At 40.7% G+C, this 18684-nt stretch overlaps 1 protein-coding gene across 4 annotated transcripts in view; it reads left to right on the plus strand.

Annotated features, from left to right (window-relative positions):
• Positions 1-18684, plus strand: part of LOC122787576 (apoptosis-inducing factor 3-like) — a 1199414-nt gene that overhangs the window by 395391 nt on the left and 785339 nt on the right. For all 4 annotated transcript variants that reach the window (XM_044054360.1, XM_044054361.1, XM_044054359.1 and 1 more), the window contains one exon: positions 14985-15097. In XM_044054360.1, coding sequence (XP_043910295.1) covers positions 14985-15097 — 113 coding nt within the window. The remainder of the gene's footprint in view (positions 1-14984; positions 15098-18684) is intronic.

The raw sequence follows: 18684 nt of genomic DNA on the forward strand, positions 1-18684 counted from the left end.
TATCAACCTTTCTTCTGTTCATTATATTAGCTAGCTCTCTCCCTATACCAGTCACACTGCCAACATTCAAAGTGCCTACCCTCACTACCACACTCCTAACCTTTCTGCTCTCTTCCTGCCTTTGGGCATGCCTTCCCCCTGTTCTTCTTGTTTGTAATCTAACCAGTAAAATGTAATCAATATTTTCAAAATTCATTTGATATATTGATTTACATATTTATGTTCTATCAACAGTATTAATTTTTTGCAACGCTTTACGTTTAGTCATTTAAGGCCTTCCAGCCATTTCCTTATTATTCCTTTTGTATAATAATTTTGCATGTATTTTTCCCATGTATGTGATTTGTTTAAGTGTAATTTACACCTTTCACCCAAGATATCTGATCTCTTTTTTTCCTATTTATCTTTTATGTTCACTACATCTGTTGATGTTGGATTAGGATTTGATTTGTATTTTTTTTTCTGTCAGCATCAGTAAAGTTATCAGAACCTTCCTGCACCACTAGGTCTGAACTCCAATTTAAGTAATTACTTTCCTTATTTATGGTTACTTGTTCACAAAGTAATTGTACCAGGACATTCTGTAATGTGTTTTTAAAACCAGTCAAATGTGCATACTCTTAAAATACATGATCTCATTTACCACCCATCCAGGAAAAATATTCTTAATCTGGATTTTTTGGTTGCATATTTAGGTGACCTACAAGTTTCTTCCAGTTGCATTTCTGTTAATTATCTATTCTTTCCCAATTCTCCATCTCCTCCAGCTGATTTTAGAGTTCTCAGTGAACCTTTTTTATGTGATCTATTGGATTTTTTTTTTGCATCCTTTGTTCTTGGTTTTAACATAAACTTTACTAGAGCATTTCATTCTGGGCTTCTGTTTTCCTGCGCTCCATCTATCCTTGATAAAGTAGGCAGTACCTGTCATATAATCCAAACAAATTTCCCACCTGTTTTATTTGCTCCTGTCCCATGGTTCCTTGAATAGTTTACTCCATTTGCTTCCAGCTACATCTTGCCCGTCTCATCTGTATTTAACCACAAATATTCCTTTCGATAACATTTCATTTTATTTTGTCTATTTCTTAACATATGATATTAATTTGTCTATCTCGCCTTCATTTCTTGCTTGTTGGGATCAGAGACAATCCTCGGCTCCGACTTGGCCATCTTCTGTAGATCGAGAGCTATTTACTAGCTCAAGGGTACCCCTTATCCCATGATACCTAGTGCTAGCTACCCAGATCTCATTTGCCGCTTCAGCTGTGAGGTTCGTTGTTACTGGCTCAGGCTCGTATAAGTTTTATTGCACTATTTCTTCTGTCAGATTAGGGTTTTTCTGATAGTTTATTGTTTTAAATATAGTCGCTAACTAGTTTGTTGTTGTTTAGTATAATTGTAGTTTTCCCATAGAACTCGTTTAAATTAGAGAGCCCCCCATCCCTTTTCTTCTTTCTATTTCTTAGGTAGCTGTTTAAGTTAGAGGCTTCCTAGTTTTTTTTTTTTTTAAAAAAAAAACAAAACTATTTACCTGTAGTATACTGTGTGTTTTGTTTTTTGTGGTAGTGTCTGTTTAGTTTTTTGCTGTTCAGCCTTTGGCCAAAAACAATCCAGTGTAGGTGTAGTATCGTAGTTGGATATGTCTAAAGAATCCAAGGTGTCTGGATTCAAGAAGTGTGACTCATGCTGTCAGAAAATGTCTCTGACAGATGGGCACACTTCTTGCGTCTATTGCTTAGGCGCAGTGCACCTGCAGGACTCTAGTTCTGTATGCCATACATTCAGCCCAAGGGTTCTACAGGAGTGCAAAAATAAGCTTATTTTGAGGGGTCTCCTTAAGCCTCAGGATTCACTGGCCAAGACTCAGCCAGTGAAATCTCCTAAACCGACCAAATCGTCAGCTCCCAGCTCGGAGCCGTCATTGGCCCAAGCCTTACCTACTACTTTGTTCCTGGCTGGAACCGAGGAGACTGCCTCCCCGTCGGCTCCACCAGTACCTTCGGAGCCGTCACGGACCCACAAGAGGCCGAGGTCCCTGTCTCTAGAGTCTCTACATTCGGCTCCTCGGTCTCCCCTGTTGCAGAGTGACCGCAGTCACAGATCCTGCCACTCTTCTTGGTCCTCTAGGCTCTCGGATCACGACGTGGAGAGAGTGGGCAGTAGGTTGTTGAAGTCGCAGGCACTGGCCAAAATGTTGTCCAGCCCTCCTCAACAGGTGTCGGCTCCATCCGCTTCCATCGATGTTCCTCCTCCGACTCCATTGAGCTCGTGGGCCGGAGTTTGTTTGGGTTCGAATCGTGGAACCGTCGGCACCGATAACGATTTCCCCTTCGGTTCTGTCGTTGGCTCCGATCCCCTCGATGGTGCCGTCTGTCGAGGGATCTGGGAGCCGAGACTTCCTCGTCCGCTCCGAGGGGGCGAGTGGCATCGGACCCTTGTTTGACCCCGTTCTCCCTCTCGGAGCATCGGCACAGGTGAGCTCGGCTCCTACATCGGCCTCGGAGCAGTCTCCCTTGGTGCGGAGGAAGATTCTGGTTTTCTCAGAACTGGAGCTTTCTCTGCATCGTGGCAGGGACGCCTTCGATGTCATGAGGAGTGTACTGGCCTCTGAGTCAGCTCCACTTTCGACCCCACTGGCTCCGTCCCCTGTAGTGTCTGCATCAACCTCTGCCCCTTCTCCAGACCCCAAGCATGGGGAACCGGCTCTCCAGAGTTCCCATTGGGTGTTTCCTCTTCTTCCAAGGCCTCCCCTGAGAGGAGCCCCTCGGAAGAGGAAATGCAAGAGGAAGCACACTGACTTCACTGAGTCTGTCACTTCGGATACAGATTTGGATGAATTGGAAGGGTCCCCGAGATCCCCCTCTGAAGATGTTTCCTTTTCGGACATCCTAGAAATGCTTAAGCAGAGTGGGAACTGGACTGCCCTAGCCCCTACCGAGGACGAATTTGTATTCCTGGATGCGTTCGGTTCCCGACCTTCCACCTCCTGGGTGTCTCTGCCTTTCAATCCACTAATGTCAGTGGTGGCTCAAAGGGCTTGGTCAGCCTCGGATACAGTGGAACCAACCCCGAGGAGACCCAGCAAGTTTATCACTGCACCCCCTGATAAACAGTTCTTTACTAAGGGTGTTCCCATAGATGCCATGGTGGTAGCAGCAGCCACTAAAAAGGAGTTAGCGGAAACTTCTTCCTCTGTCCATCCTCCTAAAAAGGAGTCTAGGACCATGGATAGATACGGGAAGCGAATGTTTGCTTCAGTGACCTTTTCCATGAGGTCGCTGAATTACTTATGCCATTTTACCAAGCTTCAGAGGGATCTCCTGAAAGAGCTTGGAGATTCCCTCCAGGATCCATCAGCTGAAGGGGCTCAAGCTGAAGTGGCTTCTCAGCTGGCGACCCTTAATTCGGTAGTTAACTCCTCCATGAGGCTCATTTCCTATGCAGCCGATGGTGCGAGTAGAGCTGCAGGTACAGGCGTGGCCCTCAGGAGACACGCATGGATGCGGCTGTGTAATTTTGTGGAACCTTTTAGGGCGTCGTTCACCAACACTCCCTTTGACAGTTCATTTCTTTTTGGACCACAGGTGAAAGACACTCTGACTAGGTGTGAACAAGAAGGCAAGACTCTCTGTTTTTCCACTCCTTCTAGACCATATCCCAAGGGTCAGAAGAGTGGTAAAATGTGGTTTCGGAAATCCCAGGGAGCCTCGCTTGACACACGTAGTGATTTTTCCTCCAGGGGCAGAGGAGGAAACAACAACAACAGATGCCGCCCTCTGGGCAGAGGGGATCTGCAGAACCAGAGCAGCAGAGAATCCTTCTTTGACAAGCCCTTCCAGCATCCCTGAATGGTTGCCCAGCTGCCCGCCTCTGGCGAGACAAATGGGTACACTCAATCATATCTGGAGGCTACATAATTCCCTTCTTTCAACCCCCCGTACTGCCAAGCAAATCCCTTCCAGATGTTCCACCCAATCTGAGGGCCCATGCAGTCATAGAAGTTTCAAGACTGCTAGAAAAAAGAGTTATCCAGGAAGTCTCGGCAGACCAAATCGGATCCAGAACTTACTCAAGGTTCTTTTTGGTACCAAAAAAGACAGGGGACTGGAGACAAATATTGGATCTCAGCAGACTAAACAAGTCTGTTCAAAGAACAAGGTTTCGGATGGTCACACTACAGTCCATTCTACCCTTTCTGGGTCAGGACAATTGGATGTGCTTGATAGATCTTCAGGACGTGTACTACCATATCAAGATGGACAGGCCCTCCAGGAGATTTCTTCGCTTCCGGCTGGGAGCCAGTCATTACCAGTTCAGAGCTCTGCCCTTTGGTCTCACCACAGCCCCCAGGGTGTTCACCAAATGCATGGCAGTATTCACGGCATACCTGAGGTGTCAAGGATTCCAGGTGTTTCCATATCTAGACGACTGGCTCCTTACTGCTACTACCAGGCATCAACTCCTTCAAGCCAGGGACTATACAATCACAATTTGTGTCCAGCTAGGCATTACTATAAATTTTGAAAAATGTGCCTTATTGCCCTGTCAATCTATTACCTATATAGGAGCAGATTTAGATACAAGAAGTGTGTCCGCAAGGCTACTGCCAGACAGAGTGGCCACAATTCGGCAGCAAGTTCATATCCTCATGCAATGCAAAAGGGTACAAGTCAGGTTGGTCCTTCAAACTCTGGGTTCTATGGCAGCGGCAATTCTTCTGATACCTCTGGCCTGTTTTCACATGAGAATCCTTCATTGGCTTCTCTTCACACAGTGGTCCTTTCAGCAGCTCCCCATGTCTCACATGATCATAATTACAGAAACATACAAAAGGCACCTTTCCTGGTGGATGGTCTCCCCACTAGTGTCTCAGGGCAGACCATTCATCCAGCCTCCCCTGGTTGCCACAGTGACCACAGATGCCTCACTGATAGGGTGGGGGGGGGCATTATCAGGGCAGGGCAGTCCAAGGCACTTGGCAGCCTCACGAGTATCATCTGCACATAAATGTCTTTGAGATGAGAGCCGTGCTCTTAGTATTGCAAGCACTTCAGGACTCCCTTCCTTCCAGGACCATTGCAGTTCAAACAGACAACATGTCAGTAGTGTGGTACATCAGCAAGCAGGGCGGAACCAGGTCATACCCCCTATGTCGAGAAGCACTCAGACTCTGGCAGTGGGCGATTTCCTCCCAACGATTTCTGATTGCTACGCACATCCCTGGGAAGTCCAACGTCATAGTGGACAGGCTTAGCAGAGCTATTCTCATGCCTCACGAGTGGTCTCTGAATCAGGTAGTTGCAGATATGATCTTTCGCAAATGGGGACAGCCTTGCTTCGATCTGTTTGCCACCACCTTCAGCAGCAAATGTAGCAACTACTTCTCCCTTTTACTGCTTCCCGATCACCCTCCCAGAGACGCTCTAGTCCACGATGGGCCTCAGGGACTTCTTTATGCCTTCCTGCTGTTCCCTCTTATACCCAAACTCATACAGAAAGCTATATCGTTGGGTTGCAAAATGATCCTCATTGCCCCTTACTGGCCTTTACAGATATGGTTTCCTTCTTGCACTGTTACCTCCTCGAGCAGCCCTGGACTCTGGATCCTATTCCAGACCTGCTGATTCATCAATCAGGAGAGCTGCATCGATCCCTCCAAACACTCCAGCTCACAGCTTGGTTGATCCAATTCCAACCCTAGCCAGGCTTCCCAGCATCTCCCCGGCTGTGCGTGAGATTGTCTCCTCTTACAAATCCGCTACTAGGAAGACTTATGCTAGCAAATGGAAACGTTCCTCTTGTTGGGCAGAGGCTAGGAATATAGATCCCTTTTCAGCCCCAATTCATGAAATCTTGGAGTTCCTAACAGAGCTTTTTCATTCTGGGTCCGCTTCTGCCACAATCGGGGTTCAATTAGCGGCCATCTCTAACTTTCATGTTGGATTTTCTAATCTAAACATTATGTCTCATAAGCTGTGTAAGGCCTTCTTCAGAGGGACGACTCTCCTTAGGCCCCCAATGAGAGATCCCTCTCTTCCTTGGGACCTTAATTTGGTACTAACCTCCTTGATTATGCCCCCCTTTGAACCAGCAGCATCCTGCTCCATTAAGTTTCTATCTTGGAAAACTCTCTTCCTGGTAGCTATTTCCTCAGCCAGACGTGTCTCGGAACTTCAGGCACTAAGTGTTCGTCCTCCGTGCTTAGTGTTTCATAAGGACAGGGTTGCTCTGAGAACTAATCCCTCCTTCCTTCCCAAAGTCTGCTCAGAAAATAATCTAAACCAATCTATAGACCTTCCTGTGTTTTTCCCTAATCGCACCAACAAGGCAGAATACAAATTACACCTTTTGGATGTTCATAGACAATTGTGTTTTTACCTGCATAGAACGAAGGATATAAGGAAGTCGGACCAACTTTTCCTTTCCTATGCTAAGGGCAAACAGGGTCTTTCAGTTTCCAAAGTGACCCTGTCCAGGTGGTTGTCTCACATTATTACCTTCATCTATCAACTAAGAAACAGAGTTGTCTACCAGACCGAAAGGTCATTCTACTAGGGCTTTGGCCACCTCTGTAGCCTTCCAGTCTAGGTTGCCCATGGACTCTATCTGTGCCGCTGCCACGTGGGCAACTCCTCATACCTTTATTACTCATTACAAGTTAGACATGGTCTCCAGGAGTAGAGCTAACTTTGGTTCCACTGTTCTGAAGAGTCTGTTCCAATGAGCTGCCCAGGATCGTAGGTGCTAGGGATGCTGTCCCAACAAGCAAGAAACGAAGGCGAGATAGACAACATAAAGAAGTTATGTACCTACCATAACGTTCCATGTTAGTTGTCTTCATCTCGCCTTCTTTCTTGCGTCCCCCCCTCCATCCCCCTGTCCTATTGGACCGAGAGGAGTTTAAGTTTCACTGGCTGAGTGTTCTCTGGTTTGTTTTCTCTACTGACTTAGAGATTATAACAGGTAGGTTTAACCCTCTGTTTGGAGGGGTTTCATTCCATAGCTATGGCTGGGGTTAGTTATTTCAAATGAGATCTGGGTAGCTAGCGCTAGGTATCATGGGATAAGGGGTAGCCTCGAGCCAGTAAACAGCTCCCGAGCTATAGAAGATGGCCGAGTCAGAGCCGAGAATTGGCTCTGATCCCAACAAGCAAGAAAGAAGGCGAGATGAAGACAACTGACATGGAACGTTATGGTTGGTACATAACTTCTTTTTTATCCACTTTATAAATGCGAGGTTTCTGTTTGGTTATTCATGTTATCCTTAAAGATATGCTATCTAGTAGGTTATTCATGTTCTCCTTAAAAAACTTGCATCCAGTAGACTATTGTTTCTTTGTCCCTGATGTTTCCAACTTGAGCTAACATAATTTTCCCCATAATTTTGGATCTAAAAACCTTCTGCTCGAGTTCTTTTGCAAGTCCCAACTAAGTGGCCTTAAAATACCCCCTCAAATCTCACATTCCAAGTCCCTGGTTCCAAGGAAAGAATCCACTTATCCCACCTGACCTTTGCCCTATTCGGTTCCCCTATAAGCTCTTTTAGCTTTTAATTGCTTTCCTTAACTTTAGCTCCTTAACTTCTGTTCAGGCTGGAAACATACACCTAATCTGTGCATAGCACTATGGGGGACTAAAAATGTTTACTGCTTGTGTCTTATTGTCCAGTTCCATAATCATGGTCCTCCAATCTTTTTTTTTTTTTTAATTGTTTTTTGATTAGTTTATTTTTAGGTATATTCAGGCACTAATGCTGTTTCTCTCTTAATCAAAATGTTCATACAATTAATTTTATCCATGGCCCTCACAGATATTGATATTGGGTTCACTTGTGTGAGTGCATAGTTAACTGTAGCTGTCATCTTGCGTTCATTCAGGTTATACCCAGAAAATACTTGAAATTGCCTCACTGTATCTAGAAACATAGGAATACCCTTCATAGATTTTGTGAAGTACAGTATATTGGCAAACAAGCACAGTTTCTCCTGGCATTCATACAAGCTGTAAACTTGGATTTACAAATCTCTTATTTTTCTAGCTTCAGTACTCCCACGTAGAGAGTAGGCAGCAAAAGAGTGGGCTGGCATCCCCATCTACTTCATCTGCTCCAACAAAATTTGCTTTGTGGATACCCTCCCCCCTTCTTTTGGCATTTAAACCTTCATATATTGTCAGTATTATGTTGTTTTCTTTGGAAATACAAATTAAACCATTGCTCTGCTCAAGTTCCAGCAGGACCATGTCAAACTTTCTCTGTGTCTAAGCTTATCAGCAATTGTAGTGTGTGTTTATGCCCACAATCCTTCTGTATTATTTTATTAATGTTTTTAAATATTTGCCTCCCTATTGCAAAGCTACAGTGGATATAAAAAGTTTACACACCCGTGTTAAAATGCCATGTTTTTGTGATATAAAAAATGAGACCACAATAAATCATTTCAGAACTTTTCCTGCCTTTAACATAACATATAACCTGTACAATTCAGTTAAAAAAACAAACAAGTCTGTTAGGGGAAAAATATAAAAAATAAAAAAGTGTATAATAAGCTGGTTGCATAAGTGTGCACACCCTTAAACTAATACTTTGTTGAAGCAGCTTTTGACTTAATTACAGCATTCAGTCTTTTCGGGTAGGAGTTCTGTCAGCATGGCACATCTTGACTTGGCAATATTTGCCTACTCTTCCTTGCAAAATCGCTCCAAATCTGTCAGATTGCGAGGGCATCTCTTGTGCACAGCCCTCTTCAGGTCACCCCACAGGTTTTCTATTGAATTTAGGTCTGGGCTGTAGCTGGGCCATTCCAAAACTTTAATTTTCTTCTGGTGAAACTATTCTTTTGTTGATTTGGATGTATGCTTGGGGTCACTGTCGTGTTGAAAGGTGAAATTCCTCTTCATCTTCAGCTTTCTAGCAGACACCTGAAGGTTTTGTGCCAAAAGTGACTGGTATTTGGAACTGTTCATAATTCCCTCCATCTTGACAAAAGCCCCAGTTCCAGATGAAGAAAATGACCCCCAAAGCATGATACTGCCACCACCAGGCTTCACTGTGGAGAGGGTGTTCTTTTGTTGATGCAAATTGTTGTTTTTGCGCCAAACGTACCTTTTGGAATTGTGGCCAAAAAGTTCAACCTTGGTCTTATCAGACCATAACACATTTCCCACATGCTTTTGAGAGACATGATGTACTGTCTTGCAAATTTTAGCTGGGCCTGGATGTCTTTCTGTAAGAAAAGGCTTCCATCTTGCAACACTTCCCATAGCCCAAACATATGAAGAATACAGGAGATTGTTGTCACCTGTAGTACACAACCAATACTTGCCAGAAAATCCTGCAGCTCCTTCAGTGTTGCTGTAGGTCTCTTGGCAACCTCTCTGACCAGTTTTCGTCTTGTCTTTTCATCAATTTTGGAGGGAAGTCCAGTTCTTTGCAACGTCACTGTTGTCCCATATTTTCTCCACTTTTTGATGACTGTCTTCGCTGTGTTCCATGGTATATCCAATGCTGTGGAAATTTTTTTTGTTCCCTTCTTCTCACGATACCTTTCAACAATGAGATCCCTTTGATGCTTTGTATGCTCTCTGTGAACCATGGCTTTTGCTATAGCGGGCAACTGAGTAAATGTCAGGAAAATCCTACTAGGACAGTTGAACCTTATTTGGGGTTAATCAGTCTCTTTAATTGATGGCAGGTGTGTTCCCAAGAAGATTGAATGCTGTAATTAAATCAAAAGGTGCTTCAACAAAGTATTAGTTTATGGTTGTGCACACTTATGCAACCAGCTTATTGTACGATTTTTGTTTATATGTTTCCCCCAGCAGATTTGTTTGTTTTTCAATTGAATTGTACAGGTTATAGGTCACATTAAAGATGGGAAAAGTTTTGAAATTATTTATTATGGTGTCATTTTTTATATCACAAAAAACTGGCATTTTAACAGGGATGTGTACACTTTTTATATCCACTGTATATTGATCCATATCTGCTAGTCTTAAAATGTTACCATTCTCTTTGCTAGCATGACTATAAAGATATTAGTCGCTGTTCAAAATCAAAGTTGGCTTATGTGCCAAAGCTTTAACCTTATAGCTAGTTTCCAGATTAGTGATCAGTTAACATTGAGTAGATGTGATGCCCATTACCTTCAACCACAGACTGTTCATTCCCTCAAAGAGAGACATATTCTTTGTGTTCAGTGGCCAAAGTAATGCATTTCAGCTTGTTGCTGCTCCATTTGCCCTATCCTTCCCTGAGAAGGCATATACTTGATCATTTAACGTTGATTAGGTAAATGCAATGTACTTGCTTTCATGAGCTGCTTACCCCTACCTAAAAATATCAGTGTTGTGTCTGTACTTCTGATTTTAGCTGTGATAAAGTGAAAGAAATGTTAACCACGCTGATGTATTTCAACTTGCTCCTTCCGTGCACTGCTCCTCCCCAGCAAGCTGAATCAATGGTAATTTAATAACAGTAATCTAAAACTGACTTTTTCACACAGAGCCTGCCTGTCCACTGCATAAAGTTGGACACTTTCTGACCATTTCCTCGTGGTATTTTAACTGTGATAAAAAGTGAAGAAAGTAATGGCCAAAGCAATGCTTCATCTTGCTGCTGTCAAACATGTGCAGTCTTCCAGCATGACAAGCTACATCAGTAATTAGATATACAATGCACTGTACCTCTCTAGCAAACTATACCAGTGATAATTTAGTGGTGATCACGTAATGTAATTCTGCTGTCACACCCAAAAGTTATTCCCAGCACCCACTGTAAAAATTAACACATTCTGACTGGTTTCTCCTTGGATATTTATCTGTGATTAAAATGAAAGAATTTCCACAAGTATATATTTCAATTTGCTGCTATACATGCATATTACCCCTCTTGGTCAGCCATATTATCAGTGATCAAGCAAAGTCCCTCTGCTTCCACTGTGCATTGCTTCACCCTGTCCTAAAATAACCCTTCCCCATCACTGTTTGAGTGGGGTCATAGAAAAAGAGATAATGGCCATGGTTAGGCTTTTCAACGTATTGCTGTCGTATGTACACTGAGTCTCCTTGGCAAGCCATAGCGATTGTTTAACAGTGATCACAAATTGTCTGTTTGTATTCTTGCACAATCTGCTTCCCCACCTCCCAGCCTCAAAACTAACTTTATTTTGTTTGCTCCTTTCCTCATATGTTTGATTGTAGTTTATCTGATTATCTGCCAGAAGTATGATTTGCTGATCAATTTCAATCCCCCATACCCCAGTAACTGTAATTTAAATAAATGAAATAAAGGTTAGATGAAATAAATGATAGAATGTTGCTGTGTATGGTGTGTACCTTTAGCATCGCAGATCGCGGATTGTGATAAAAGGCTTATGTCTGTAGTTGACTTCATTATATTCTTTCACTTTGAATAAGTATCTTATTTTTGATTCTGTTGTATTTTGGATTTATTGGTTTGAATCCTGCAAATAATTGTTGTCCTTTGAATATTTGCTTTTTCAAGATACCGGTGAGAGAAAACCATCCTTGAAGGTCAGAGAATCTATTCCATTGGGCAATGTATAATCTAGAAATCATTGTAGTAGCAGTCATTTTTGTTTTCTCGGCTGAGGTCCATACTTACCATGACATAAAAAGATGCTGTGGATGGGCAAGCCATGACATTTTATAATATATGAAGAGGGTGCTGAAATGGCATTTTAGTAAATAACATGTCATATCACTTCTGGTCGGGATTCTCGTTCATTTTTTAACTAATTAGGTAGCCATTTATCAGCACATTACCTGTATTATTGACATTATTATCACAAAAAATGTTCAGAGATAAAAAAAGTTTTTTTTCTCATTCTACTGTCCTGCAGTTTAAACTTTTAAAATAAAAATACAGGGACTCCACATTATCTTGGTATCTGTAGTCTTGGCCATCGTCCCTTGTGCTAGTATAACTTAATATGGATTCTTGGTGACTAATCAAAGAGGTAAAACATTGAACCACAAAGTATTGCCCTCACAAACAGCAACCTAAAAAATGTTTTGATGGGATGACCCCCTCCCCCCAAGCAGTCCCTATTTTTGGTTGTGCTCCTTTCCCCTGTAACTCTAAAGAAACTAGCTTTGATATTATTCATCCATTGGAATAGATAGAAAACTTCCTTTCCCCAAAGTTTTGTGATCAATTTATAGCTGTGTGTTAATAAACCCTGTGTCTTTTAAACCCAGTCCCTTAGCTTAACAGCTAATAACGTTAGCTCAATAATAGGGATTATGATTTTAGTGCCCTTGTTTTCTGGGACCCTGTCATTCATTTTAAAGTAATTGATTTTGTGGCTTTTCCCATTGCACTGGTTTGCATTATTGTAGCATAAACATATGTGATTAGAAATTGTTTTGTGGTGGTGAATTTTTTGTTGCCTTAACACTTTTTCTTTTCCTACACCTGTCACTCAGAATTTCTGTCACTGGTTTGTTTTTACCTGCAGTACTAGGGACTTGCATATGTATAACCCAGTGAAATATTTTCCAAAGCTAAAACATAAATACAAATGCTGCCTAAAGGGGAACATTTCCAGGTAGATTTTATTGTCTTGCTTTCATTACAGTCTTGAGTGTTTTTGTTGTTTCTGTGTAATCAGGGATTATGACGTTCTCTTCATTTACTGTAGAAAGTCTAGTTAGCCTAATCATTTTGACAGGCTTGGGAAGGAAGCAGTGTCTGCTTACAGTATATTTTTTTTTATTTAAAGTGTACCACCTATATGCTAGTCTTCAGCTACTTTCACTTCTGCCTGTTATGCTAACAACAGGCACATAGGGGCATATCTTTGTAGTGTGGGAGGAAACTGGAGCACCTGTTGAAACTGATACAAACAGGGAGGACATGCAGACTCGACACAGAAGGCAGGCCAGCCAAGAATTAAAATGGGGAACCTCTTGTTGTGAGGTGACAGTGCTACCCACTGTGACACTGTGCTGACAGACTTCAGCCAGGACAAAGAAAATTTCTACAAAATTCTTGTACTTGATGGTCAAGATCTATAAATGTAATATAAAGAAAATGATTTAATTTAAGATGCACTACTGATCTTCTTGTTGGATTGATGTTTTTTGTTTGCTAAATCTTTCCCTGTGCTTCATTTCTAGGTGGCTAGGCTCTTAACCCCCCAACATTCACTTTGTTATTGGTGACCAGCAAGCTGGCTTCATGTTGCCATTTTGGTCTTATGCTGGCTGAGTAACGTGGGCCATCTGGCCACAGCCTACTCATGAAAGGACAATGAAAAAATATATGCTTTGGTCTGGTATGGTCCTTGTGGATTTTATTAACCCTAGATCAAATAGAATTCTATTCACATGATTTTCAACTTTCCTGAGGGTTTGTCTGGACCCCTCATCACAGACTTCCTCACCAAGTGAGGCACTACCGAGAGCACAAGACTTCAGTTAATGGGTCTAAGTATACACAAACATAGTATGCAGCTGTACTCCAAAGCAAATACGAAATCCTGCAGGCCACAGCTGTGAAACGTTTGACTCTTAAACAGTGGTGCAAGTGCTACATGCTGTACATGCAGGTCTGAGTCATACACAATTATTAATGTATAGCAACAGTGGAGTATGATGTAAATGGCAGTGTACCAAATGACAGAAGTAACAGTAGATCTGGAGGTGCATGGTGAATATACACAGGTCACATGTCTACAGTCAGTGCATATGTCATATCACATCTTTTGGATAACATAAAGCCTTACCAGCACCAAGCAGTCATGCGCATACTTCTCCAATTTTACGATATTGGCCTTTATATTTACCCTTGCTCCTCATACGTTTACCGATGATCCTTGTATAGTCAGGTCTGTTTATAGGTGAATACTTCATTAAATAAGGTAAGTCTGTACAAAGATTCCATATAATTAACTCTCTGCATGGTCTAGTATATAAAGTATTCCACTTTCCAACCCACTGTTATGAGTTTTAAAGGTGAGTGCTATGATTTTTAATGCTCAGAGGTTGAGAGGTATGGTTATGGCCCAAAATTACAGTACCCAGCTCATAGTTCTTCTGCTGAATTAGGACTCGTTTTGTAGAGGGATGTCACCCAAGACCATATTATAATGTAGATCATTCAGGAACTCAGAAAAATACATGACTAATACTTTTGACAAAAACTATCAATTCATATATAAATACATATTTATAAAACTAGTACACAGAAATAAAGGTAAATATTCTCCTGTATATGATGTGTATAGATTTCAGTGCACTGTCCGGCCTGCAGGTTCATGTTCTTTTAAGCTTGCAGCCTACCCATATTCTTTGGTGGTTGTTACAGTGGGAGGAGGCCCTGGGGTAGTTGTAAGATACATTGCAAGTGACGAGCTATCTCAGCTTCCCCGAAAACATCTGGATCGTCAGAATGAGTTAGAATCTGTGGCTTGGGAAAGGAAAGTTTTCCTTGCAGTGCTTACTGTTCTGTCTTCATGATCCTTATGATATGGAAGGAAAGCAAAGAGAAATTAAAAATATCTTTATTGTACAGCTGTGTATGCAGTGCAGCTGGGTGGATTCACAGATGTGTGCATTGCAGTGTAAATAGCAGGGTGTGTGTGCTTCGTGTACACCTTATGGGATATGAGTCTAGACTTCTTAATATCCTTTCCCAGATGACCTGGGGCTTGAGTGTTGGCTGTAAACATGCTGCTGAATTGGCTGAAGAAGGTGAACTGCTAGCGCAATTACCACTATCAAAAATTTAAGTTGGATGAATCCATATTTTGTTACAGTACTTGATCACAAAGCACTTTACAAAACAGATCAAAGTAAAACAAGATGTTGTAAATACTGAACAAATCCCAAAAGCTTCCACATTTTTCACCGCTACTGATACAGTGATTATTATTCTATTGCTTCTAAAGAATTGTAGAATTTTAAAAAAAATTAACTGCTTATATTAATTTTAACTTGTGTACTTTTTTGTATGTTAGGTCCAGCTGGGCTAGTCTGTGCCGAGACTCTACGCCAAGAAGGTTATCTGGGTAAAATTATCCTTGCAACTAAAGAGGATAACCTGCCATATGACAGAACTAAACTAAGTAAGGTTAGTAGATCATGTTGACTGTACTGCAGATGTTTACAGTAAAAATCAAAATACGAGACTCCTAACGGAGGCTTCCTGCAAGCCTACTCATAAGAATCTCTAGATTTTTATGTAGAAAGTATTTTTAATACCTTATTAAATACTCACATTTTAAACAATGATGTAGGTGTACATATGGTTCTAAAAAAGAAAACAAACAGTAGTAATTTGTTCATTGTTTTTGTGTGTTATGTATGTATTCTTTTTAAGAATTACCATTCACTCCAACATTGCGTAAACAGCTTAATTTCTGCTTTCCCTTAAAACTGTCACTCCTAAGCATTATTCTGCATGTATTGTTCCCACAAATTCCATGTATTTCTGCAAAATCTGTTCCTTCCCCTTTCCAAAGATCCTGCCTTAAGTTATTTTATCCCCTTTGCAATATTCAGTACTTCGATTAGCTGGTTTTAGATTTTGAAATGCATTTTTTTCAGGTAATAATTTCATTTTTGGCAGCCAGTTCATTCAGCTTAGTAAGGTTGTACTATGTGTGAACAATTCTTGTCATATATATACCAACTCTAAAGAATAATTTTCTTAGTTAAAAATGTTTGCTCCCAAGCATTTCTGACAAAGTACTCTGTAGGGAATTTTTAAAATCTGCAAACTCGAGGAAAAGTTCTCTGAAGTCAGCTTGGGGTTTAAAACTATCTGTGCAATAACTTCCAAGTAAAAACCTAAACGTCTGGATTTTGTTGCATACTTGGCGAGGCATACAGATTTTTCCCATTGTTCTTTTGTAAATTGCCTTTCCATTGTCTCTTCCCAATCTTTTCTAACCTCCTCTGATTGGTTCTTGTAGTTTAGCATGCAATATTTGATATGCCATACTAATTATATCCTTTTTAATGCTGCTTCTATTCTACACTCTATTAAAATACCATCAGAGCTGTTTTTTCACTTAGCACATCCCTAGCCCTTTCTGTTTGCCTATCCTCTAGCATCCCTGGTAAGGACTCCAGCCCCTAGCCTGCAGTCCAAACTTTTGCTTGGCATCATCCGTCTCTTGTTACCTTTCCCTGTCTTATTTGCTTCTAATACCTTTTTTTTTTAAACAAGAAATCTCTATTAAATTATCACGTATGACATAGGCCATGTTACAAATGTTATAAATGACAATAAATCATAGCAACACAGTCTCAGTTGGAAACATTATACATTCCAAACTGTGCGACAGAACTGTAGTTGCAAATATTATACATCACTTTTAACATATCCAGTCATTGTTAGTCAACCATTACATAGCTCAATCAAATCTTGCCATCTTTTAAACCTTGTTCCTCCTCCCATCAGCAGTGGTGGTATTTTCTTACATTCTGCTTCCCTCTAGATCGTCACTGTTCTGTTTATGTTGTCAAATGTTTGCCTCCCCTCTACTAAACCACATTGATTCATATCTATCAATTTTGGCATCACTTTTGTAATTCATTTAGCCATTATAGACATAAACATTTTATAATCGTGATTTAGTATTGAAATGGGCCTATATGAAGTGGATCTGATGAATCTTTTATCTCTTTAGTTAGTGCAGCTACTACCACTTTCTTCTCGGATGTCTTTGCTTCTCCTCCTCTTAAAAATACTGTTAAACAAAACCTTCCAGATCATTATCAGTTTGTTTTTCCTTCCTAGGTTCTAAACTTCCACAGGAATACCATCTAATCCTGGGGACTTTCCAGTAGCTTGGTTATACATTGCCATTTTTATCTCATCTCCTCCTATCCTAACTGTTAGTAATTGAGCCTCATCTACCTCTAGCCTGGGTATATTTAATTCTGCCATGAACATTTCCATTTGTACATTTTCTTGATTTCCATATTTCTCTGTTTCTCAGACTTTCATAGAATTTCCGAAATATTTCTAATACTTCTACAGGATCCCTAGTTATCTTCCTTGTAATAGGTTCCCTAAGCTTGGTGACTGAACGTTTTACTTTCTCGTTGTGCTAAAAGTTTTTGTGATATAGAGTTACTATCAAAAAACAGTTTCTTAAAAGCAATCTTTCTAAACTCATGCATATTACTGAGGTAATCCTTATTTTCTGTTTAGTTTTCTGCAGTTGCTATTCTTGTTGTTCTGTGAGATTCTCCCTATTTTGCAATACTTTAACATTTGTCAATCCCTCTAAATAATTCTTGCTACTACTTAACCATATCTCCCTTTCTTTTATTTCCACCTTATTTTTAAATTCCATTTTTATTTTATCCCACTCCCCAGCTATATTTTCAGAATAAGTTTCTATCTTCTCTAATAGCCCTGAATAATTTCCACTACCCATTCCTTAAATTCCTGTCTCTTCAACAGATAAGTGGGAAAGCGCCAGTGTCTCTCTTTTATTTCATTACCCTGTGTTTTTTATTTTGCGGTGGTGGTGCTGCGGTAGTGTTGTCACCTCACAGTAAGACATTGTCCTGTTAGATTCTCAGCTAGAGCGTCTTCTGTGTGGAGACATGCGTGAATGGGCGTACCTTCGTTAAAGGTTGTGCATCAGAGCTGGCAACTTGGCACGTAAAAATCTACTGCCAATCATTAGTGGACAGGAGTTCCGCTGTGGCGACCCCTAACCTGGAAAAGCCGAAAGACGCAACCCTGTGTTTTTATTTTGGTTATTATTGGCGCATGATCTAAAAAAGTTATTGGGTGCATATCAAGACCTTGAATTAAATGCACATGCTCCAGTGCAATGTAAATTCTTCAGACATCTACCATTCATTCACACAAGTTTAAATAACATATGTAACCATGACATCACTTCCTGACATTCTTAAACCTGCATTCCACATAAAATTCACTTGTCAATGCAAATGTTATCAATGCATTTAAAATATGAGATAAATTCGGTGTCCAGTGTAAATTAAAAAATATACATACAGTCACACACAAGACATTTATTGTCTGTCTAGTGATTTTAACTTTAGTACACATTTCAAGGAACTGTATTCGTTTAGACCTGGGGAAGCATGGGCATTTAGTCTTAAGTTGCCACAATAATTCTCTCTCCTCTAACCTTAATGGCCAAGCTCCCCCCCCAACATCTTGTTGTACTTGATCAATTACTGTATACTGGAATTTGTAATCAGGGTATTCCATAAGATGTCTAGCAAGGGCATTAGTATGACTGGCTTTAGATATACCATACTGGTGTTCATAAATATGTTGTTTTACACAGCATTCCGATTTTTCTATATAGAAACTTGGGCATACTTGGCATTGAGCTAAATACACCACACCTTTTGTTTTACATGTGTATTTCCCACTGATGTTGAAAATCTTGCCACCTATTTTAAATTTTGTTGTAACTTCTATATATTTACAATAGTGGCAGTGCCCACATTTTTATACCCCCTATTTTGGTATGTAAGATTTTCTTCTGGACTATAGTAGATTTTTCAAATTCAAGCCCTGTTTGAAAATAATTCTAGGTGTATCGCCCAGTTTCTAATTAATTGCAATATCTTCATTTATTAAAGCCCAATTTTTAGTCAGAATATTCCTAAGTGTCCTGGCATCATTCGAAAATGAGGTAATGAAGCTCAAATTATAGC

Source organism: Protopterus annectens, chromosome 13.part0 (assembly GCF_019279795.1).
Source record: "Protopterus annectens isolate FY-2018-M chromosome 13.part0, PAN1.0, whole genome shotgun sequence".
In the NCBI taxonomy this organism is placed as follows: Eukaryota; Metazoa; Chordata; order Ceratodontiformes; family Protopteridae; genus Protopterus; species Protopterus annectens.